The following is a 24,245-nucleotide window of genomic DNA, read 5'->3' on the forward strand; positions in this document are numbered from 1 at the left end:
GCAGAATATAAACAGAAAATAACAGGAATGTAAACTTTCTTTTCACATGTCATGGTTGAGTTTCAATTGCTAGAAATATAATCTGGACCCTCAAGGATATTTCCTTCCTCAAATATACTCTTTTCGTATTTTGGATTTAAAAATATACCAGAAAATTCAAGTTATCTTTTCCATAGAATCCTATGAAGCACAGGATAATTACAGACTCTCTGACAGAGTGCTAGTTTTTTCGAGGGAAAGGAGACTCATGTTAATCTGTGTCATGCTTCCCTGCCTTTGATTCTGCAGAAGCTCTTGAGGACAGCATGACATGCTGACTCCAGGAAAACTCTTAAGATATGCCTGTATTAATAAAAGCAATAGAAGCCTCACTGCTTCTGTGTTACACAGGCACAGTAGATTCATTTCCTATTGTTAGAGATGAAACTTCATTTCAGTGCTGAATCACTAGATTTTAGATTCATCTTTGATATTTTCTTGTTATATTTTAATATATTTTAGCTAATATATTTCCTAATATGGAAAAAAATACATAATTTTTTTCTTCAACTTCAATATTTCAAGAATATCAAGTTCAGGGTTCTGTTTCTGTTCCCCTAATGTGTTTTCCTTTAATATTGCCTATGCCTTACCTTGCTCTGGCATAGGCTTTCATTGTATTGTTGTTTGTGTGAATATGCATAGCTCATATTATGGTTCATATGAAGAGGGTGTGGGGTGTCTATATTTAAAAGACAATGGAGAATTAAGCTCCATAGCTTTGAAGACAAGTGGTAGTTGAGGGATCCGAAGTGTGGCGTTTCCTGAAAGATCTCTTGTTTTCCATCTGCTTTGATGCACATGTGGTACCTTTTGGCAAGATCAATTTTAATCACAGGGTAGAGTGCCATGAGTCTGATGATACTCAGCTACATCACTTGTCTCTGTACTCTGAGCTCTTTCCCTTCCCTGTACCAGATGGGTAAATCAGAGCTGCCAAGTCCTGAACCCTGGGAAAACAGAATGCTCATGGAGCTGTTGATCCAAGACAGTTTTCTTGTGAGTGTGTACCAACATACAGAGGGAATTCCATGGAAGTGAAGTGTAAGTCTTGGCATAATTTTGAAAAATTTCACTTCCCTGTAAAGACTGGTGTCATGATGTCAGGAAAGTGATTCAGCTTTTGAAGTTGAACACCTTTATTGCCTGTGACTTCTTAAAATTTCATGCTGGCTTTGAAATAACAAGTCACCTTCCTGCCCATGAGGCTTCATTACCGTAATTCCCAGAGCACTGCTTGGTGCAGAGCATTTCTGTGGTGTGCTCAGAAAATACTAAACTACAAGCTTATCCCTTCAAGTAACTGTGATTGCCTGATTAATTGCAGTTCTTCACTTCTATAGTGGTTTACTATAAAGCAGCAAGATTAATTTAATTGGCACAGTTGTATTCTTCTTGTTATTTTTCAGCTCAAAGTTGCCTTGAAAACTCAGTCTAAAATGCAAATGGATACCAGCAACCTTTTGTTTTTCAAAGGCAGTGCTCATCAGCTGTTTACTGTGCAACCTTTGTATTAATATCCAAATCCTCCTCAGTCATTTTTGTTGCTGGTAAAAGGTGCTGTAGTTTTAAGATATATAAAACAATAATAAATAGAAAAAAATAGCAATGTTTTGAATTCCTGATATATACATAATAAGCCAGAACTAACTAGTTAACAATTATTTTGAGGAGCAGTGTAAATAATGGATCATGTTCGTAATGGACTCACAGGTACTCTCAAGGGTGGATTCTCAAGTGTTTAATAAAGAGATGATCCTATACCTCTGCCTTTTTCTCAGTGGAAACCCTAATAATCTCTGCCTGCTACCTAGCTGCCTGTTTTTATAAAACTTCATGTATCTGATATTTCCATGCCTGTGTCTAAAATGGTTGGAAATTAGCTGAAAGTTTCAAAATTCTTAGCAAGAAAGGCACAAAACATAAAACCAGAGAGAGCTGATCACATAATATTGTTTCTTCGGGTAAAGGTGATTGATACAATATTTCCTATTACTCTACTAGGATGTTTTCAAGAAAATAATTTTTCGCTTTCAGATCATTTTATTCAAGAAAAAATGTAACAGTGTCCAGACGTTCAGCAACAAGGGCACTTCCTTGCAGTACAAGTAGCAATAGGGGACAGAAACTTGACAGCACGGTTTCCCCATAGTCTCCATCTCTCCCATGTTCAATTTGGGCTGGACATCATTCAGGAATGGAAGGCAAAGTAGTTTCTGGAAGTTACAGAAATTACATGGAGTGGCATTGATACTAGAAAAAAAGGGATTGTAATTTTAAAGGATGGTGCCCATGGTGAGCCCTATGATCCAATGAAGAGGAGGAAGCCTCCTCAAAATGTGGTTTTGGTGCCCATCCAATTATACAAGAAGCATGTGTGCTGGAATAGGTAGGAGGAGAAACCCACAAAATAATTTAAAACTACAGAACATGGACAAAAGAAGACAAAGGTTACCAAGGTCATGAAATTTTTCTCTGCGGCTGAGCTTCTATGATTTCCATATGCACCTGGGAATACCCTCATAGGGTCTTATAGCAGTGCTAGATTAAAGGGTGACTGCAGACACATTCAAAACATGAAACATATATTCTCTTGGTGGGACAGGACTTTAGTGTGCTAAGAGTTAGCATTTGCTGAAAGAGCACTTCAGCAAATACAGGGACAGGCAGTAGTGATGGCAAATTAATTTTCAGATTTTTAGTGTGTTGAGTTTGCATGTGTATGCAGTCTTTCATGTAGTAAGTCCCATCTGTGAAGTAGCTAATATTCTACTGCTTATGAATGGCATTCAAATATTTTTTTTTAAGTTGTTCAGGTATTTTTGTCCTGTCTTGCTGTAGAAGTAATGAACAAAATTGCTAATGTTTAGATTCAGTTAAGCATATTATTAATTTTAAGAAGATGCAAAAAGGTTCTGGTTCAGTAAAGAATTTCAGTGTGTACCTACTTTCCATTACACTGACAGTTTGAAATGTACTACAATGGCCTTATGGAACAAACACTTCATTTGTCTTTTCTGAACTGTATTTCCTACAAAGCTATATCTTATTTTTATAATGCCTTTTAAGATACACTTCTTCCTGTAACAAAAGGTCTGACATTTTTGTCTCTCATTTGTTTTTTAAAGCACTTTTGTGCAATGGAAAGTTTCACAAGCACTTGCAAGAAATTTTTGTTCCCATGGTCGTCCGCTACATTGATCTCATGGAATCATCAATTGCTCAGTCCATTCACAGAGGTCTTGAACAAGAGTCATGGCAACCTGTCAAGTAAGTGCTTTTTACAAAATGTGAACAAAGCACCTGCTTATAGTTTTCTGTCTAATAAGGGGTTCTCCCCTGTTATCCTCTAAATATTCTATTTTTTATTGTATTCCTACATTGTTTATTTCTTCACAGGAGCATCACCAACAGTCTTCCTAATGTAGCTCTTCCAAAAGTTGCAAGTTTGCCTCTTAATCTTCCACAAATACCTAGCTTTACTACACCAACCTGGATGACTTCTTTGTATGACTCCACGTGTGTATTCTTCAATAACTTTCTGACTGTATGTCAGCTCTGCATGGCCTTGCTAGTGTTCTGTGCAGCTGTATTTGGATTGCATGGTGTTTATCCTCTCTTAGTTGGAAATTGTTGTTTCTTGGGAGTGAGCCAAGCATGGACTGTTAGTGAGTTTGCTTTCTAGTGCATTAAAATATAGCAGACTTAAACCTGATAACTTAGAAAATCAACTTTGCAAAGATCTGCCATAGCAGGAATGATATTTAATACTCTAAATAACCTAATGACTCTTTTGAATTAATAAGCAGTGGGGAACCTTCTGGATGATTGGTTCTAGATTTGGTTTTGTAAAATGAGGCAGCCCATTATATTTCTTGCATGGGTTTGATTAACTCATTTTATATTGGTTTGGAAAGTTGTTGATTGTAAATATTGTCATCAGATTAAATAACCATGTTACATGAAAATAGTAAAATGTTAATAAGTACCAAGGGTAGAAGTACATCCTTTTCTTTGTCTACTTGAAAAAAAAACCTTTCTTTGTGATTTTTCCCCAACATTTCAGTGGTTTGTGGAAATAATCCCATAGTAATAGGTCTGATTTCTGTCTGAAGACACATTAATATATGTCAGAGAAAGGCTCAAGAACCTTATTTTAGCAAAAGTTGCATTAGGAAAGCATGAATATGATAGACTTCAAAAAACACACATTCAAAACACATGCGTTGATAATACCATTTCAACACAAGTGTTGTCTTTTCAAGCTTCGTGACAGACTCCTAAATAGCATTAGATTTGGTCTGCAAGAGTTAATATAATCATAGAATACCATGTTAAAAGGGACCTCAAAGATCATCTCATCCAACTTTTCTTGGCAAAACCATGGTCTAGGATGGCCTAGTGCCCTGTCCAGAAAAAAAGTTTTAAAATGTGCAGTGTTGGGGAATCCACCATTTCCTCTGGGGGAGATTATTCCAATGGCTGTCTTCATTGTGAAAAATTTTCTCTACTTTCTAATCAGAAACTCCCCAGAAGTAACTCGAACCCATTATCCCTTTTCTTTTTCATGTGACTCCTTGTAAAAAGGGAGTATTATCATTGTTGTTCTGCTGTTAATTCCCCTAAAAAGTGACAGAATTCCTCTTAATCCTTGGCTTTGGTACCTTTTGTATTTGCTATAGTAATGCTAGGTTTCTCCTGATGTGCTTATGCAAGTCATTTCAGCTTTGAATACAAACTAATTGGCCTTCTGGAACTCAAATTCCTTTCTGTTATCCCCAGGTTTTCAAAGGTCACTTTTTTTTCCAAAGAATAGCTTTCAGAGTTAAGAGTTACTAATCTTGGATGTGCTCTTGTAGTCTGCTTTCTAGCAGCCCCATCCAGTAAAAATAAATTGTATAGATGAAATTTCATGTATTTTGAATACTGAATTTATAATTAATACAGATTCTAGTTGGAGCATTATAGTAGTAGATCTTTGCTAAATGAAGGGGTTTGTGCAGCAGTATATCTAGACTGTTGTCAAAACATGTGCAAACAGTAAAATTCAGCCATGGGCTCATCCCCCTTGCATATGTTCTTGTATTTATTTTCATGGTATATATGACACATATGCAAAAATCCTAAACCAACCAGGGAGGTGTTCATAGCACTTGGTGAGCAGTGAGGTTGACATGCTGTAAAAACTTGCCAGAAGCAGCTATCAATCTGCTGCTTTTCAAGAGAAGCGGGGGCTGAGCAGTGTCTCGTACTGTGGTTGTGACCACTGTAAGGCCATCACCCCATTTCAGCCACCCCACACAGCATTCTAGGAGATCTGCCATGATGCTGGCTCTGGTGGAGGTACTCTTAATGTTCTTTCCCCAAAACAAGGAGCTTTGAGGTTATATTTATAAGATGTGTATGAATTGACAGTCTCAATTGCAGGCAGCATTAAGTTACCTTTATAATACTTTGGTATTCAGGCAATATTTTAAGAATCAGCCTATCTGCATTCTGATAGAGCCAAGTAAATTTTCATAATGGTCATGTATTTGGGTTAAAAAAAAAAAAAAAAGAAAAGACAAAAACACTGCAATCCACTTTTCCCTCCTCCCATGCTAAGGAGTATCCTTTTTCCTCCTGGTAACGGTGGCTCAGTTTCTGGCAGAGGAAGTGGATCACTTTCACTATTATGTAATAGAAAGGAGGAAGGTTTATTTTTCTCCCTCTTCTCCCACCCCATCTTTTTCAGGAAGAGCACACTTGCTAGTTAAGTTCTTCAACAAGGAGTAACACAATACCTTCGCTCCAATACTTCCAGGGCTTCCTGACAGTTTTCCCTTTCAGTGTCATGAACACTCCAGCTTAGATGGACTAGAAGGGTACACTGAATTATACATACAGTCAGCAGAGTCATGTGATTCAGGAGTGCAAGTGGACTCCTCTCCACTGCTTCCCCCAAGTCTTTCTTTCCCAGTTCACTGTGCTCCCTCCTCCTGGCCACAAAACTGATGATTTGGCAAGAAGATGACTTTGTATATCACAGAGTTCTGCAGGACTTTCCTCCTTCTCTTTGGAAGTGATGATTTTGGCCAATTAATCATTATCAATTTGAATTACACAATGAAGAATCCAGAGTCAAAAATAATGAGAATGAGTGGTCTATGAGCCAACTGTGTCAAAGGTTTGCTGAAGTCCTGTGTCTCTTCTGTATGTAATAGAAAAAGAATTATTAGTGTCCAAACTTTACGAAGGTTTGTGTCCATGTTCTCAAGCTCATGTTTAAGTATATTCATGTTCAATAGGGCAATTATGTGCCTACCTAAGAATTTTGTTGAAGAGAAAGAAGTGAAAATATATTCACAGTTGGGCATCAATTTGTGTGCTTTATTGATGAAAATAGATTTTCTCCATTTTCACTTTAAAGTTGCTACAATTCTCTTGAATATTACTAGAAAAGACTGTTTATATTTTTTAATTAATTATTTCTTTTTTTGTCCTTGATCATTTATTTTGGAGCAATAAATATATGCTACTTATAACCGCATTTAGGAAGATCATTATCTTTTTTCCACTTCTTTTTGGGCATTGGAAAGTGCAATATGGAAAGGGGAAACTGTTATGAGTAGTAGTCTGTTTTTCTTGATTGGTCTCTGGAGAAGATAACTCAGAGGACACATTGGCTAGACATGCAGAGTGCTGTGAATTACTCTTCCATTTGGCTGAAGATAATCTTAAAGAGCAAAAATGTTTAAATATTCTGTAAGAGCTTTCAATCAGCCGCAATGAGATTTCCTTACTTATTCATTAATTCAAATATACTATTTTAAATGGCTCTTCATATTTTAATTTTGTTTTGCGTCTTCTGGACCTGCCTTTTAAGTTAGATATTTGGGTAATTTTAATTGTTTATCGTTTGATTTATAGATTATTCTTTTCAATGCAGACATAACATAGTATCACTAACCAGAAATATTGTAGATACACACCTGAGGTTGTCTGTTGCTTCCTGGTGCCAGTCTAAAAGATCAGCTTCAGGAAAATTCAAGGCTGGGGAAACCTGGAATAAGAAATATGTTTATAGGAGAATAGTTCTGTCTTGTTTTCCACCCAGAAAAAGCAACATCAAAGGAAATGTATCATCTATATTCGTCCTGCTATGGCTCAGCTATAATGAGTGATGGGAGAGACAAGGCTGGGGGAGTCGCAGTGCTCCAACAGTGATGTAGAGGGAGTTGGTGTGGATATGTCTGAGCTCCTGTGCTGGACCTCTCTGTGTGTTTGTGAGTGCTGAGGGAGTCAGGAGGCCATCTTTCATCTCTGTTCTGAGGAGCTGTGTCTGCAGTGCCACAAACATTCCTGTCATAGAGCTTACCTCCAGTAAAGCGGTAGGAGGCCATGGCCTGCATTTCTAAGGATGGATATTTAGAAGTATGGCCATAGGACTGATGGCATGGTGAAATCTGGCTGATCTGCTTTCTATGAATAAGGAATTTTGAATAGCTAGGTCCTATTGAGAGATCTGGAAGACAAATTTATATTGTGGGGCAGATATATTTCCTTCCAAAAATATTAATATGCAGAAAGAAAGAAGACTTAAGAAACTTGTTTTGATTGCTTGATCCGTAGGTTGCCTCTGTCTTGAGCTAAGAGAAGTCATGGGGCAGCTCTGTCCCCAATGTCTTTGAGGGATTTTACACTAACATGCTTGCAAAGGTTCTGCTCCATCCTTCTGCCTCATCTGCTGATGAAAAGTAGAGAGATGGGGCTGAGTGCAACTGACACTGAAATTATTGAAAATCCTGTTCTGTTGAAGAAATTCTAAATTGACTTTCTGAGCCCTGAACATGTATTTTGAGGCAGCATAAAGAATGAAAAGCTGGAGTTCACAAGCTGGGAGCTCACAATGGATATAGGGCTTTTGCCATGTTTTGTAAGTGATCCTCACAACACACTAGTGGGTAGTATGTCATTAGTAACCTTAAAAAAAAACAATTGCAGTAGTTGGTAAAATGACCATCCCTGTCCATGCTAGTAGAAGAAATTAAACCAGCTGCTTTTGAATCTTTGGGTTGATTGATAATATTCTTAGATATTAAATACTTACATTTTCATATCCCAAGCCACCCTATGGAGTTTCATATGTAGGCAAGAAATTATTCATTCTACATCTACTCTGAAGTCATATGTGGGAGTATCTTGCAACCAGTGTATTTATTAGTGTACTGTTTGACTAATTGCTGCTGCTTAGGTACCTGGCAAGCCCAGTGGGAAACTGCTTCTTTCAGCTGTCAGTGGATAAATGAATTAAGGCTGCATGCAATTCCTAGATTTGATATGCTGCAGGTTCTTGGAGAAACAGTATGTCTTGGATCTTATTTTTGTGCTGTGTTCAGTATAATGCAAGGCATAAAGCCTTAAAATAACTTAAAAGGGACCTCTGGAGATACCTGGTTCATTCTCCCAGTCAAAGCGTGACCAATTGCAAAGTTAATTCCCATTAAAATAAATTTGAATATAACAGGATGTGCATAATATTTGCCTCTTTTAATCCCTGGCAATCTTCTGTTACTGCTATGACATGATTGATAAGAATTAACAACTAGACAGTACCTGAAAAGTTAAGTTTTGGCCAGCAAAGCAGTAGAGTTTGTGCTTAATTTTAAAACTATGGGTAACTATTATTGTTTTTAAAGAAAGAATGTCAGTTCAGTTTCCTGGTAGAGCAATGTTATTCCTTTTTTTAGACTGAAGTAGCTTTACCATGCACATTCAAATAAAAACTTTTCAGTAGCCAAGAATTTGTCCTGTCCCTTCACAAAAAAAAAAAAAAAAAAAAAAAGGTTCTCAAATTATGGATACAGATTCAATCTTGATTTGAATGCAGGAATTACTCCTGTGCCAGGAAGACATAAAATCTGAGTTTAGCTCTTCTTTTGAAGCATTTAGCAAACAAATTAGACATTTGTGTTAGGATGTGTGATGCAGGAACAATTTCTGTTGTAGCACTTTATTTTCTTCATCTTATTAGTACGATATGTTAGTCAAATTCAAATGTCATTGGACAATACTGAATAAAAAAGTGAAGGATGAAAACTCAAAATGATATGAAAAGAGAACAAATAAATTAGTGTTTCTCAGAGAATGAATTCTTCCATGAACTGTGCCTGTTATTACATTTACTATAATTGTGAAACTTTATTTGGTAGTCTAATTGAACAAAATTAAGTGGCTACTACAATGTAGTAGTAAAAAAAGTATTAAATGTGCATAAGAATACATTTATGTTATTATGAATTCATTAGTCCTCTTAACTGCTAAAGAATTTTCTTTGGAATTCCATCAGGTGAAAAAGAAATAACTATGGGAGAATAAAAAAGGTTAAATTTTATGATCTGATTATGGAAATGATTCGTTTTGTTTCTTGAGAAAGTTTGGTTTGTTTTCTAGAAAATATGTGTTTTTATCAACAGTTAGATCAATACTGAGATTGTCCCATTTCTGTCCCCATCTGATTTCTCTTACTCTTTTACCCCAATCATCTCAAAACTTGATTTAGTCACTTTTGAATCAGATAAGGTCTAAACAACATCTACAGCTTCACTCACTGCCAGCATACACAGCGGATGCAATGATATCTTCAATATTTACTTGTCATATTACTTAAAAACAGTCTAACAGGATTATAAATTTTCCAGAAGCTTTGGTTGTTTTTTTCTTTCTGTTCCTTAATTAAACTTAGGGATGTATGAAAGTGGTCCGTCAGCAGGTAGAACCCTGTGCAAGTTGTAACCGTAGCAGTCCCATGGGCCTTTTTCCTGTTTCTGATGTTTTCTTTCAGGACCACAATACAATACAAAATTAAGTTACTGTGTAACACAAGTGGGGAAAATATGTATAATACCATAAAAGCCTAAACTAAAAAGTGTGTTGGGACTGTGGAATATCCTGCTATGCTCCATAATGAGTTCAAAACCTGCACCATTAAAACCGGAGCCAGAGCTGGTTGCTCAGAGGCAGCCTTTGCCTTAGGCAGGAGCTCCTGCTGCCAGCTTGTCATGGTCCCCTCACCTGGTCTGGAGCTGCACTGGGCACCAAGGCAACACTGCAGATGACAGCTCTGGCTGTGGTAGCAGAGGAGCAAGGGGCACATGGGTGGGTCTGGAAGGTGATGGATGCAGGTGTGATGCCGAAGCAGTGCTCCTGCTGCATCCCTGCTGCGCTTCAGGGCGCTGATTGTGAGCTGTGCTTTAATTCACTCACTGCCCACTGCCTCGGCTACCCCGGTGGGACCCAGTGGTGGTGCCACTGCCTGAGGGGTGCATTAGGTGGGCAGATATTAGAGGTCTTTTCTGGTTGTTTCACTCTGAATCTGACCCTGCTCTGCCCTGAGCACAATCATTGCTCATTGATTCTTTTCATGGGAGCTGGGGTCGCTTAACACTTTGATAATTATCTTCTTTAGTCATAAGGCAGAAGAAGCAAAATTACAGTAGAGATGTATTTAAACTGTTTGGATCTGAACTGTCAGACTGAGTTTTGGTTGCTTGTGTCACTCACATCCTGGAATTCAATGTTGCATAGTATGCACTAATCATAAATGGTAACTCAGGCATTGCTATATAGCACACCATGAAAATGTAATTAATCTGTATTGACAGTGGAAGTGTAAATGAACTTACTGCTTAGTTTAAGTTGTTGCATTTATCACAAGTGATTGTATTTAAATTCAGCAATCAAATGAGAGTGGAAGAACTTTAAAACATTATGGGCAATCTGAGATGGCATAGAGCCATATTAATCTGCTGGTTTTGTTTGTACACAAATTTCTTTAAATAGTTCTGGTTTTTTTTTCCACCCAGATCTGATGCTATTCCCTCAGTTAGAATTCATGAGTATTTATCAAGGGGCTATTTTTCTGGTTATCTCTTTTACAGTATTAACATTAGCACCCTCATTTCTCTGGTAGACTTATCTACCAGTTATGAAGGCAAGAAAATATATGTACAAAATCTTCACTACATTGAAAATATCCCTACTCTTCCTGTACCCTATATTTTTCCTATCTTGATCTGAAACTTGAGCTATTTCATTTTCCATGCTCCCCAATATCCCATCTGCCTCCCTATCCAGTCATAGTTCTCAGCCAACAAATGAGAAATCGTTCACTTTTTTCACCCTAAGGGGATATATTTTAAGTTTCCCACTACCATTTTCACATTTTTTTAAATAAAAGCAACTGTGCTAAAAGATCCATGGATATAAAGGAGGAAGGTGATGTGATACGGAAATTTTATTACCTTAATTATGTGGCAACTGCGATAGACATCCATACATTTATCTTCTGTTTCTTGGGGGCTTTGTTTTGTTTTGTTTCTTATAGCAATGGATCAGCTACATCAGAAGATCTTTTCTGGAAGCTGGATGCTCTGCAGATGTTTGTTTTTGATCTTCACTGGCCAGAACCAGAATTTGCCCACCATTTAGAGCAGAGACTTAAACTCATGGCCACTGACATGATAGAAGCCTGTGTTAAAAGGTACAGTTGAAATGATCACTTAAAAATTGGGAGAGATTTGAAAATTGGCACAGGAGGGCTCATGCTGGCTTGCAGAGGTATATCTATACCAGAATACTGTCACTGGAACCAGGGTAGGTCTAAAGAGATCATGACCTCTATTTATTTCCAGTATCTGGCAATCAGCAGTTTGTCAACATCTAGGAAATACCAAGGAGAATTTCTCTGTTGTGAATGGACCCTTGGAAGTGAATGAATCAAGTTTGGTTTTTTTCTATTCCATATTAGTGGCAAATATTAACAGAACTCAGAATTCTGTTAGAAGAAATCCTCTTTTTGCACATTTCCCCCTCCCTTTACTAAAATATTCTTCATGTTCAGCAAATAGTCTTATTTAACTTGTCAGTTTTAGGGTACTGTCTCTAAGAAATATATTACAAACATAGAGTGACAATATTTCTGCATTTATGCAACAAACATAAGAAAGCTGGCTGATAGTCATCCAACTGAAATTAAGTTTTATAATGCTAAACTTCTGAAAATTACAGAAAATGTAGTGCTGTTTTTCCTTGAGCTGTATCTTAGTATTATTGGTATATTCTTTTAAATTAATTATAGTTGATCTGAAAAGACCTCTGATGTAGCTTTCATTGAGTTTAGAAGAAATATTTGTATGTCTAGAAAATTTACAGAGGTCTACAATTAAGTGCTTCAGAAGTCTTAATCTGGACATATAAAAATACAGATTTTTTTAAAAATAGAATAGGGGAAAATAAATTTTGTAGATAATTTGTGTTGATAATAAAATGTAAATATTACATTTTACATATTACTATAGTATGTAATATTACAATATTACACAAATATCAATAAAATATTGATAAGAAAGGCTAAATAAGCAGAGAATCTTTACAGGTGGCATAGTATTGCATTCTTTTCTCTGAACACAGTAGGAAAAAGTAGGACCTCAGGCTATAAGCCTAGAGGTTCAGGCTATGAATAGAACCTAAGGATATGAGCCTGTTCCTAGAGCTAGAGTGATGAAATCATTATTAAAAAACAGAAACATTTAAAAGAACTTTTCTATTTTATTATGAAAGTGGAATGATACAGGGAATGGAATGAAAGTTAAAGCTCTAAAAAAAAAAAAAGGTATGAAACACTAAAATCAAAGCAATCCATCTGTTCTAAAGAATTTGGCATAGAAGCTCATTAAATTACAGTCGTCTGAGAAATCTTAGAAAAATTGTGAAATCTTAAAGGATTGGAAGACTATTAGTATAATTCTAGTCTAAAAAAACATACAGTAGAAAAGACATTCAGTGCTACTAATATGTGGATTATATAGATGTTGAGCTGGAAAAAGAAAAAAAAACTTTACTCTCTTGTCAACATGACTATAAAATATCTTAATATTTTGAACTTAATATCTAATATAGCAGTCTTAATACACTAATTATATTTCTGTATGGTCAAAGATACTGGATATCAGATAATAAACATTAGAGTAGCAACTCAGAAAAAATTGATGAAATTCTTCTATTATAACTCTTTTTGTGATATTAATATGATCTTAATAATTTTTAAAATTGAAATAGGATTCTTCTATTCCCATCTTCTAAAAATATTATGTGAATTTCTGGTACCCACATTTAAAAATAAGGGTGGAAATAAAACACTTTAAGTGTGTTGAATGACAGTTTATTTCAGTTACATTGCTTCTTATTTACACTGTTGTGAGATGAAAATAGGGAGTTTATATTATGCATCTCCTAAAAGTCTTAATTTTCAATATAAATATTAATATTTTATTAATATTAAACTAATTTTCTTTATTAAAATTCTCTTTCCATTAAAGCTAGAAGAGGAATTTCTCATTATATTCTTAGAAGCAAGCATTATATACAATAAACAGCATTTAGCATAGAAAAGTTGGAAAATAAGGGATATTTTCATTGCTTTATATTAAACACAAAGAAACATATTGTTATCTAGAAAGCAAGAAGATAATACTTTTATTGTTTAACTGAATTCACTAAAGAAGTGCAGAACCTGGGATTACCATCAGAGCAATTATTTATTGAAAGGTTGATATTCTGAATTTACAGAATTTTAATTATAAAATGTTCTCATGCATATGTATATTATTAAGACAACATGTTCTGTAAGATGTATACATGTTTACTGTGGTTGTTCAGGATTATCAGAGATACTCATATTACAAATTGTGTTTTAATAAACAGAACAAGAATTGCATTTGAACTGAAGCTGCAAAAGACAAACAAATCCACAGACTTGCGTATACCTTCTTACCTGTGCACAATGTTTAATGTGTTAGTTGACGCCAAGAAACAGACAGCTAAACTCTGCATACTGGATGGGGGGCAAGAGGTAAGTGGAATTTTGTATGTTTAATTCTTATGTTTGGTTGATCTGAAATGTACTGTAGACTGTCCTTAGGTTAGTTTCAGACTAACTGAGATGCATCTCACAGCTCTGTTGGTACAGAAGTGTGCATCAGCTGATCCCTAGTAGCATCATCATGCAAGGCACAACCCCTCATCTTCCACCAGAGAGCACACAGAGTGCTTCTGTAATTTGTTTGCTTTGACCTGTGAGTTTGTTGAACATTCAGAGGATTTCTTGACTCACAGCCCCTCCATGAATTTCTCTCGGGCTCCAACAGAAAAAGAGCCCACTTCAAGTCTCCTTTGTAATTGTAAAATAGAGCCAAAATATTGTCCTTTGCAGAGGTTTTAATTTAGTAAGGTTTGGTTTTAAATGGATTATAGACACAGCTTTCATGCCTAAGAGTATGCTGAAAACAGAGGAAAGAAATAATCAGGCAATTTAATGGGGTTTTTTAATTTGGTCTCCAAGGACAGGGTCCATTTTGGCAGTAGTCTGCTGCCAGGACTGTAGATAGTTCACAGTGGAGCACTGATGTGCTTTTGAAGGAAATGTAAACTTCACTAACTTCTGTCACTCCCTTGTTGTCACTCTCAGCAGGAATAATCTGTGAAATAAAAAGAGTATGCTATGTAGATTGGTGAAACCACCAGCAAAAAAAATTAAACTGTTCTTTCTGTGCTAATGCATTAGCATATAATTTGGTTTGTAATTAATTTGATTTGGTTTTGGAGAGACAGTAAAAACGTTTTTCAGAATTTGGCAACAAAAAAATGTATATCTGCTTTAGCCACCTTCACAATTACACTATTTGGACATATGTTTTTCAGTTGATTTTTGCAGTTCTTCATTTCATTGACTGATCTTTTCAAGTGAGCATATTCAATGTAATTGTCTTTTTTTTTCCTAATTCAATGAGACATTCATCATTTTCCTGTTCCACCCTGTCATCTTTATTTTTGCTTTTGGTTTTCCGTGACATGAACCAGTTTGCTAGTCAATGGGTAAGTGCCTTTTCATTGGTTTTTAATTTGCATTTTTTCATTGAATATTTACAGCCACTTTTTATTTTAAATGGTAATGTTGCTTTTCATGTTAATTTGTTAGCCAGGCCCTCAGAATTCCTTCACAGTCAGACTGTGCACCAGACTGATCATCAGCTTCCCAGTTCTTTCCTTGTTCAACCTCCAGGGCAATTCTAGATGAAGTCTTCACTTTTCTGCTTTTCAGACTCAGCATCCTGTCTTACCAGGTCACAAAGTTTTGGTTTCTTTCATCTCTCAGTGAGGCTCATCAGAAGCAAACCACAACTATCAACTCTTGCTCTGAGCTGATGCTGCCACTTCACCTTTCGTGTGTGTACAAGCAGTAACCTGCAAACACACACAGGCGCTCTGGGGACAGGCAGTACTGGTACCTCCACAATGCCCTGCAGGCAGATGGCAAAACCCCTTCTCCAGACCTGCCATTCCTCTTGCCTGCTCTGGATTATGCCTCCTGCACTGTCAGCCAGTCCACTAGGAGCCAATGTTCTGACATCTTTTTAAAGCCCAGAGTCAAATCATTCTCCACAAGGGTCTGAAATTTTGTTTTGTTGAGGGTGACTATTTTAGTGGAAATTAGCACTGAAGAGGAGTGGATTACAGTATTTATGATCTCATGGTTTTCAAAATAAATAATGAAGAAAATCAGATTAATGTAATTTAAAAATTATTTCTAAAGAAATTTCATGGGTTTGGAATCTTGTGGTTTTTTAAAAGCTTGATTCTTTTCTTTTTTTGCCTTGATCAGAAGTAAAGTTACTGTTTATACACCATTTCTACAAAATTGTATTTGCTTTGTGGTGAGAAAAAAGAATAAGAAAAAAGAAAAGAAAAAATACAAGGAAAAAAACTCACAAAAATATAGGAACTGATCTTATATATATAAATCAGTAACTGTACTGTGGAGATAAAGTTGCAGAAACTTTCTGGGAAGGACTACTGATTTTTTATGGATCACAGGAGTATATATAGTTTTGACATTCATCAGTGGGAGAATAATTGTTTATGGTTTCCAGACAGTAAGAAAGCATTGCCTCCTGAAGACTTTTAAGCTACAGACATCACACATTGTTTGGGATGATTAGACCGTTTAGCAGATCAAGAAAATATTTTATTGGTCAAGATATTAATATGGTTGGACTGTAATAAATATGAAAATGTAGAAAGGTATTTGATGTATTTTTAATATACTCTTTTACTGTTCCGGTGTGACCGCAGTGTATGAGTTGTGTATTTACATTTTTCAAGTGTTCTTAAACATGAAAAGAAATTAAAAGCAAAAATTGATGTTCGGTGTTAGTACCTGTAGCAGACACATGTATGTGGGCAAACACATCTCATATTTTATTCTCAATTTAACTCAAGTTCAGTATCACTGCTTTTTAGAAAATCATTCCTAAAAATATTCAGCAGATCAGAATTAATGTTTTGATCTTTATGGCAGCTCTGAAATGGATGAAAAATGCCTTTAAAAACTTAGAACTCTGAAAATTATTCAGCTGGCAGCTGCTAAGTTAGGCTGATGTTTACACTGACCTCAGTACTTTTGCTCCGAGCATTATGCTGTTAGCTGTTCCAAGTAGCCTTGAACTAGGAAGATAGGGTTAGTCTTTACAAGTCACATTTTCTGTGAAGTGGCTATTGGGGACAATCTTTGCTGTCAGATAAATGTTTCTAAAGGAAGAATTACTGTTTAAATTGATGTGCCTCCTTGACAGAATAGGATCCCTAGTTCCCGTTAATTTCAGAAGGGAGCTCAGTAGGATTATCTAAAAAGTCTTTCGGATTTATTTTAAAAGCATTTGCTTAAAGGCACCTTCTTTATGAAAAATCAAAAGAAAAAGTCTATGGAGAATGAAGTCTGTTTTTATTATGCCTTCTATGGCCTATTAATTTGCTACCATCTATTCTGCTTTGTTGATGAAATTTTAATTTTGCCCTTGCTTGAGCATATTGTAAGATTTGTATAAACTGAAGCTCACTGTGCTAGCAGAAAAGCTCTTTCAGGATGAACAATTGGAGCTCATTTTATTTCTAGAGGACATTTAAAATAACTTATGAATGAGAGTTGTCAGACATGAAATGCTGTATTAATTAAATCTTATTCTAGTCTTTTTGCCTCTCCAGCTAAACCAACCCTTTAGAAAAAAATACATGGCCACCTTAATTACATAGGAGAAGACAAAAACTATCCTTCACATTCCTTCGCCTGAATAAGTATAAGAACTCAATTCATCTAAATAATAACCCCATTAGCTGCTTAACTCAACAGTGTACATGGGAAAATTTTCAACACAGAATGCAAGAAACTGTTGATTGGGTGGATCATTTTCAAGGGTTTGTTCTTCTGATGTTCAAAATGATAATTTTAAGTAAATCTGATCTGGCAGAGTTATCAGCTTTGCACCATTTATGACTTACAACAAAAGTGTGTGTTCACATACATGCTAATGCTTTTTTATCTTTTGAATTACAGCAACAATACCATTCAAAAATAGATGACTTGATTGAAGAAACTGTTAAAGAAATTATTTCACTTCTTGTTTCAAAGGTAAAACTATTTACATTTTAATTTATAATATAGCAGAAAATGATTGAACTTTGGAGATATATTCAAATATCACACAATTTTCCTATATGGAAATAAGGAAAATTGTAGGGGACAACATGATTTGTACATACTGTTTGTGCAAATAATACTGAATTTACAAAATTAAATTTTATAACAATTGAATACACAAGTTCTGTGCAGCCTGGTATTGAGAAAAGTTTGTCTTCTGTATTTCTGTTGTATATAGGAATTGCTAGCAGCTAGTAGAACTCATAGGGCTGAATCAATACTGTCTTACATAATACCATGTGTTATTTTTTGTTGAATTTCCTTCATGAGAAATTTCTTCCTAGCATTTAATATTTAAATTTTGTATTTAGAAGTGGACATTATCCAGAATTTAACTTTTTAATGAGATTTTGGTCCACAAACCTTTTAATTAAAATATTTTATAAGATGTTGTTTCTTGAAATTGATTTTTAGGCCTTCATATGTAAAAATAAAATGTGTTTTGACATGATATAAGGGCTTGGAGAATAATTGAAGAAAACTTAAACAATGTCTTGTCTTTCTGTAGCACCTCTATTCCTGTAAAAGTCTTAAGTGACTGATATAAGAAAAGAGTTTCCATCCTGAGTAATTCAAAGGACACAGCAAATAATGACAGAAAAGAAAAGATTTTATGAGAAGTTTTGTTATCTGTACATTGCAAACTACACAGAAATATCTGGTTTTCAAAGTAAGATGAATAAGCCATATATTTATAATTCGTGAGTTAGTGACAAAAAGTAAGACTCTGGTCATATTTTCATCATGCCTTTATTTTTGCTTGTCACATCTTGCTGAGGGGGATGGGGGATGGGAATCTGCCTTTTGGATTGACACTTAGTTGAAGAGGAAGGCTTTGTAGAATTATTACAGAAGTTTAAAATAAATGTGTCCCCTTATTGATAAATGTGTAGAAGCCATACATTTTTGGTCTAAAGTGAAGTTTTGATGTAAACATAATTATAAGCAGTTCAACTCAACAGTTTAAAGTTGCCTATCATCACTCCCAAGTAATCTTCCAGTTTATTAGTTTAGTGTTATTGAAAAGGTAGATGAAGAAAAGGAAATTTGATCAGAAAAAAATCGTGCTATTAAAGGTTAAACTTTTAAATTTTTTTCCCTTAATATCTGAGATTATAAAAAAGGAAAAATATAGTCATTTTCATTCTGGATGTATGTACAAGAAATTGTAGAGACAAGCGCTGTCACTACAGACATTATTAGTTATCACAGTAATACCAGGAGCTGAAATCTCAAAACAGGAAGCAAATATTCCATGTCATTGGCTGATCACTGGAAGGTAAAACCAGTGTCTCCTCGTGTGAGATATGAAATACCAGTGACATCCTGATTGCTTGTTTCAAAGCAGAAAGCTTCTGAGGGTACAAAGGAAGACTGAGGTTTAGCTCTTGGTTTTGGCCAGAAAAAATGCACATCAATGTGCATTATACCCATATGCATTCATCTTTTGCATCTAATACATTTTCACTATTTTCCAGCCTTTACCTCGTAATTACCTCCTTTGAGTCTCAGGGAATAAGTGTTTCAGTCATTGTTTTTAGCTGCAAGTCACTTATGAAACTGAAAATAACACTTTTCCTTCAATGAGATTTTGCTTGTTAAGAACTGTACTGGGCGTTTTTTACACAAGACACATCAGTCTAAAGCGTCCAAGAAATCACAGGAATATCACAAAACAGTGAAACAAAGCACAGTGTGTCTCAGGGTAACCAATTCATAGAATGTGAGATATGTGCAGAAACACTTTTAGAGTTTCACAAGTCTGTACTCTGATATCTCAGAAAACAAGTCTCCAGCTACATAACTAAGCCTTTTGTTTAACAGACATCCTCAATGCTAAAATGTTTTGCTCTCTGTTATTTTGTGTCCCACTTGTATTGGATTTATATGTTGGCATGTGGACACCATGTTGTTTATGAAATCAGCCTTTTCCTTAGCCAATCTTTGCATGATAAAGTTGAACACTTTTCTGCAGAGAGAATCCTTGTCAATCAGATAAAATGAGTTAAAGTATGAACAGCAGCTTCTCACAGGCATGCAACTTCAAAGCAGAAAGCTGGTATTTGGTCTAAAAAAGCGGGTGCAGAAACAACTGCCACTCTCCTGATGTGGATTTATTCTTTGATTGGCACCTATGTACTAGTGTCTTAATTAATCACTGTAAATATGACAGGTTAGATTGATAAATGACAAATGTAGGTTTGCACTTTTCTCCTGCTCCTTGAACTGTTAAGAGCAGGGCTTATTGTAAAGTGATGATCTCAATTCCTCTGGAAGTGACACTGTTGTGACACTGTTACAGGGCCCATTAACAGCATGCCAGATGGAATTTTGTTCTGTCCTCACACTCATAAAATGATACTCTTGGTTGTGGGAATGACTGTTTTGGGAGCAATGGATGACTTTTAAAACAATTTCTATATAAACTGGAAAGCAATTTATAAGTGTAAAATAAATGTGTATGAATACAATGGCATGGCTGACAGATATTTTATGTTATATACTGTGAATTACTTGAGCAACAAAACATCACAGAGGGATGTGAAAAGGGAATTTGTTTGCTTTAAGGCAAATTTGGGGGAGTTTAAACATTAAAGCTGTAATTAATGAAATTAATAAGATTTTTTTTTTTTTGTCAGAACAAAATTTTGTCAAAAACACCTATACATACCTGCTACTGAGGAGTCACACTACTCAGACAATAGCAGGTGGAAGTCCAGGGGAGAGAAACCACATCATACCAGAGACCTTGGGCATACATTTTGCCTCCTTCTTGGCCATGGAGTAGCAGCTCAAGAGCTCGTGCTGCTGACAGAAAACCAGTGCTATTACACTTCGAGGTGAAATCAGAGCTGGTTTTCTGTTTAACAGCAAAAATAAAAGAAACATGGTATCACAATCACCACTTTTAGCAATTGTGCTCCATCATCTTTGAAACTATGGTCCTAGAAAATAACATGTGATTTCTACCCAAAACACATGCTGGCTGCACACACTGTGATATTCAACTGCGTTCTAGAGGCAGCAGTGTTGTGTTGGAAGCAGGCCTGCCTCAGGAGACAGTTTGGGTTGGGTTTCTGTTTCTGCAGTAATTCAGCAGTTTCCATCTGTTTGATCAATAAGTGAAGCTGCAAAAAGAAGGTTATCTTTGATTTCAGCACTTGGTGAGGTGGAGAAAGTGATCAGATTTACAGTTCATGTTGCCCTGCTGATTAAGACAAATATGAGGAAGAGAAATCCACACTGTCATTCCAAATATTTATTTTCACACTGTGCATTTAGATTCTTCTCTGTGCTTTTTCTCCAGGTTGTTTCAGTGTTAGAAGGTGTGCTGTCTAAATTGTCAAGATATGATGAAGGTACTTTCTTCTCATCATTAGTTTCATTCACTGTAAGTGTTTGGATTCTCAAAGTTTCTGTTCTTCTTTCTGTGCATAATTCTGAAAATGTGTGCAATTTTTAGTAATAAGTACTTACTGTGTGTTTTATGCTTAATTTTCTAAAGGTAAAAGCAGCTGCCAAATACGTTGATGTTCCGGTAAGTATAACTCTTTTTGATTTATTTATAATGACACATAAATTGGGGGGGGGGGGGGGGGATGGGCTTTAGCTCACATTTTTTATTGTTGACATTTTACTTTCCTACAGAGATTCATTACAGTTTTACATAGAGTATTTAAACAGCCACTACAACCCTGAGAGGATGTTTCATTTCCCTTGTGCAATAAGTAACTCTCAAAGCAAACTGTGGAAAGGTTATTCTCAATGCACTTTTTCAGTTGTAGAAGAGTGAGGATTGTAACTTAGATATTCTTTTGTGGGGATAAATTGTTCAAATGTGTAGTATAAGCAACAAGTAAAAGCATCATACTTGAATGTCCATTATTTCTTCATTTCTTACTTCAGGACTCAGGTCTGCTTATTTAACCCCTTTCTTGCTTAGTCTCCATTTGATTTACCATTGGTTTGTTTGCTGTAAGTAAAAATAAAGGGGAAACTGTTGGAGCTCTTTATACATAAAGGCAAAATTCAGCTGTTAAAATATTTTTATTGGAGCATGAGAGTAGAATATCTTTTATTTAAATAAGCAGTTATGTAATATTGTCATTTTCACTGTCAATATCACTTGTTGTCTCATTAGTCTGCATACTCATCCCTTTTTAATGCAGTTCTAAAAAAATCTCATTTTCCAAGCACAGCAAAAAAAGACTACAGTTATTACATAAGTGACAATTATTATGTAAATGAAAAATATTAGATTAAAATATAGATGAATGCCAGATTTGCTAAACTGTGTGGTGGCCAGCAAAACCTTCAGGAGTTCTGTTCTGAAAAATGCAAGCTTAAATTAATTTTTTTTCAATCCGTGCATCTTAAATAAAAGGAAAAATCTCTCTTTCTGGAATTTGTTATTTTGCTGTCTTTATATTTGTTTTATTCATAAGATAAATTGTAACATTTCTGTTGTTTTCACATGATGTTTTCAAACTTTGTTCTTATTTTTTGCCTGGGTTGTTTTTAACATATGTAAGTGCTCTTTTGTTTTATAAAAAAGAAAAAAGTAGGCTGTCTTTCATTCAAAGTAATGACCTCATATAAAATCCAGTTAATTTAGTTTACCTTTTGTTAATATATTGTGCTGTGTAGCTGCAAGAAAAGGTCCTTGTTGAGGCACCTAAGACCCAAAGGTCTAAAGAAAAAATTAGTGGACAAACTAGAAATTCATTGGCTTCTTTCAGGTAATATGGAAAACTCTCCAAATTACATGTCTATGAGGACGAGACATCGAAGTCTTTTACCATTGGCCTGGATACACTAATGCTGAAGTTCACAATAAAAATGAGTCTGAAAAATAACTTTGCCACAAGCTCTGTGGAATATTGTAAATCGGGCCACATGGGGATGCACTCACTGTTCCAGAGAAAGAGGGAGGCGAGCAGGGAGATGGTTGCTGGAGCCCCACTGCCCTTCTCACATCCACTGAATGGTGGTGCTTGGCTTGAAGAAAGGACCAGATTATTGACAGGCTGTCAAGATCTTTGCATTATTACGTCTTCCCTTTCCAGTTTTCTCATACACCTTTCCCACAGCAGAGCATTTAAACTGGACTGTAGTTCCAGAGCTGTAAACTACAAATGTAAACTGTGCTTCAGGGAAGCTGTGGATCTGACCAGACAAAGATTGTCAAACTCTGGAGATCTTTTTACCTGGATTGAAAGATTTTCATAAGCTGGGGGTTGTTTTTGCTTCTTTACATTCTTTTGTTGTGAAGATGCAGTTGAGGCCAAGAGCCCTTACTGTCACAACAGACAGCAGCTGTCCAGTCTGAATAGGGCCTAAAATCACCAGATGTCAAAGCAAAAAAATCCAGCTGTAAGAGGAGGCTGAAAGTCATCGCATCACAAGGTCATCACCTGAACTCACAGCTGCAGTGAGAAGTGGAGTGAGGGGCAGCACACAGGGAGGAATGCACATTGAGCTATTGGTAGTGTGACGGTGACCTAGCAAGCCTTCACTGAAGCTAATTAAATGTCTCATGGTTTTATTTTGACCTAATATGTTGTACAATTTCTTCTTGTCCTTCCTTACCTTATAGCTGCATGTGTGAAAGTTTCTTTAATTGACCACAGTCAGCCTTTTTGTTTTTTTTATGTAGTTGCAAATTTGTGCAGACTCGCATGTGTTAGACAATGGCATTCTGCCCCTGTGCCCCACCTCCATCTGAGTGAGATCACTTGGTGCATCCAGGGGAGAAGGCAGGGGGGGTGGGGGGACAAGGGTTTGAGGGGGTTGTTTGAGTGTGTGGATTTGACAGTTTTTCATCTTTGACTACCAGGATTTGGCAAACCGTGAAAAATATGCTGGTTTGCAGTGAAATAAAAAGAATCTAAATAGGCAAAAATATGTTAGAAGAAAATGAAGGTAGTACTGAGCAAAATGTTTTAGCTGGAGAATAAGAGGTAAGGGGGATAAAAAAGTTAAATAAACGTGTATAAAAATAGTAAATTATTCAAAAGGAAGGAAGACATTCCCAGATTATTTTTTGTCATTTTGAAGAAAAAGTTAATTCTATTAATATTGAAAGAGGGTTTAGACCATAAATAGTTGGACATGAAGATGCATGCTCCTGGGACAGCGTCCCTCAATTTCTCAGGACCAGGGTGGGAAAGACAGACACAGACTTGTGGTTCCTTTAGCAGATAGGTTAGTAAAAATGGTACCTACCCTGCTGTCTACCTCTCTATTCATTACTCTTGCTAAAGAATTATGATTAATTACATCCAATGAAGACAAAAAAAAAAAGTGGCTTTATGGGGTTTTTTAACTGTTTAAGAAAACATGCAACATAAGCCTCAATTTTTTAGAATGCCCTTTAAGAAGTGGGACATATGCAGTGCCAAGGAGCTCTCACTGCTTTCCCCAGCTATGCATAGAGGGCTGTATGGACACTACATATTTTGGTAATTGAAACCCCAACAGAAATAGTAGCAGTAGTGCAAAATTACCAAGACTAGGAAGAATAACAATAATGTCTTGTATATTCCTAAAAATAATAATGAAAAAAGTCTAGTTGCTGTTACACTCACCTTATTGGTAATTGTTGCAGTGTACAATGCTCTGCGGTGGAAAAAAA

The 24,245-nt window shown here is 35.8% G+C and overlaps 1 protein-coding gene across 10 annotated transcripts in view; it reads left to right on the forward strand.

The window, feature by feature from the left end:
• CADPS2 (calcium dependent secretion activator 2) overlaps positions 1-24,245 on the forward strand; it is a 284,504-nt gene that overhangs the window by 232,290 nt on the left and 27,969 nt on the right. For 4 of the 10 annotated variants that reach the window (XM_072921238.1, XM_072921236.1, XM_072921227.1 and 1 more), the window contains 8 exons: positions 3,168-3,309; positions 3,439-3,558; positions 11,405-11,560; positions 13,783-13,930; positions 14,938-14,952; positions 17,468-17,542; positions 20,919-21,002; positions 21,117-21,149. In XM_072921238.1, coding sequence (XP_072777339.1) covers positions 3,168-3,309; positions 3,439-3,558; positions 11,405-11,560; positions 13,783-13,930; positions 14,938-14,952; positions 17,468-17,542; positions 20,919-21,002; positions 21,117-21,149 — 773 coding nt within the window. The remainder of the gene's footprint in view (positions 1-3,167; positions 3,310-3,438; positions 3,559-11,404; positions 11,561-13,782; positions 13,931-14,937; positions 14,953-17,467; positions 17,543-20,918; positions 21,003-21,116; positions 21,150-24,245) is intronic. The other 6 variants (XM_030256895.4, XM_072921240.1, XM_072921273.1 and 3 more) reach the window with 3 other exon arrangements.

Source organism: Taeniopygia guttata, chromosome 1A (assembly GCF_048771995.1).
Source record: "Taeniopygia guttata chromosome 1A, bTaeGut7.mat, whole genome shotgun sequence".
In the NCBI taxonomy this organism is placed as follows: domain Eukaryota; kingdom Metazoa; phylum Chordata; class Aves; order Passeriformes; family Estrildidae; genus Taeniopygia; species Taeniopygia guttata.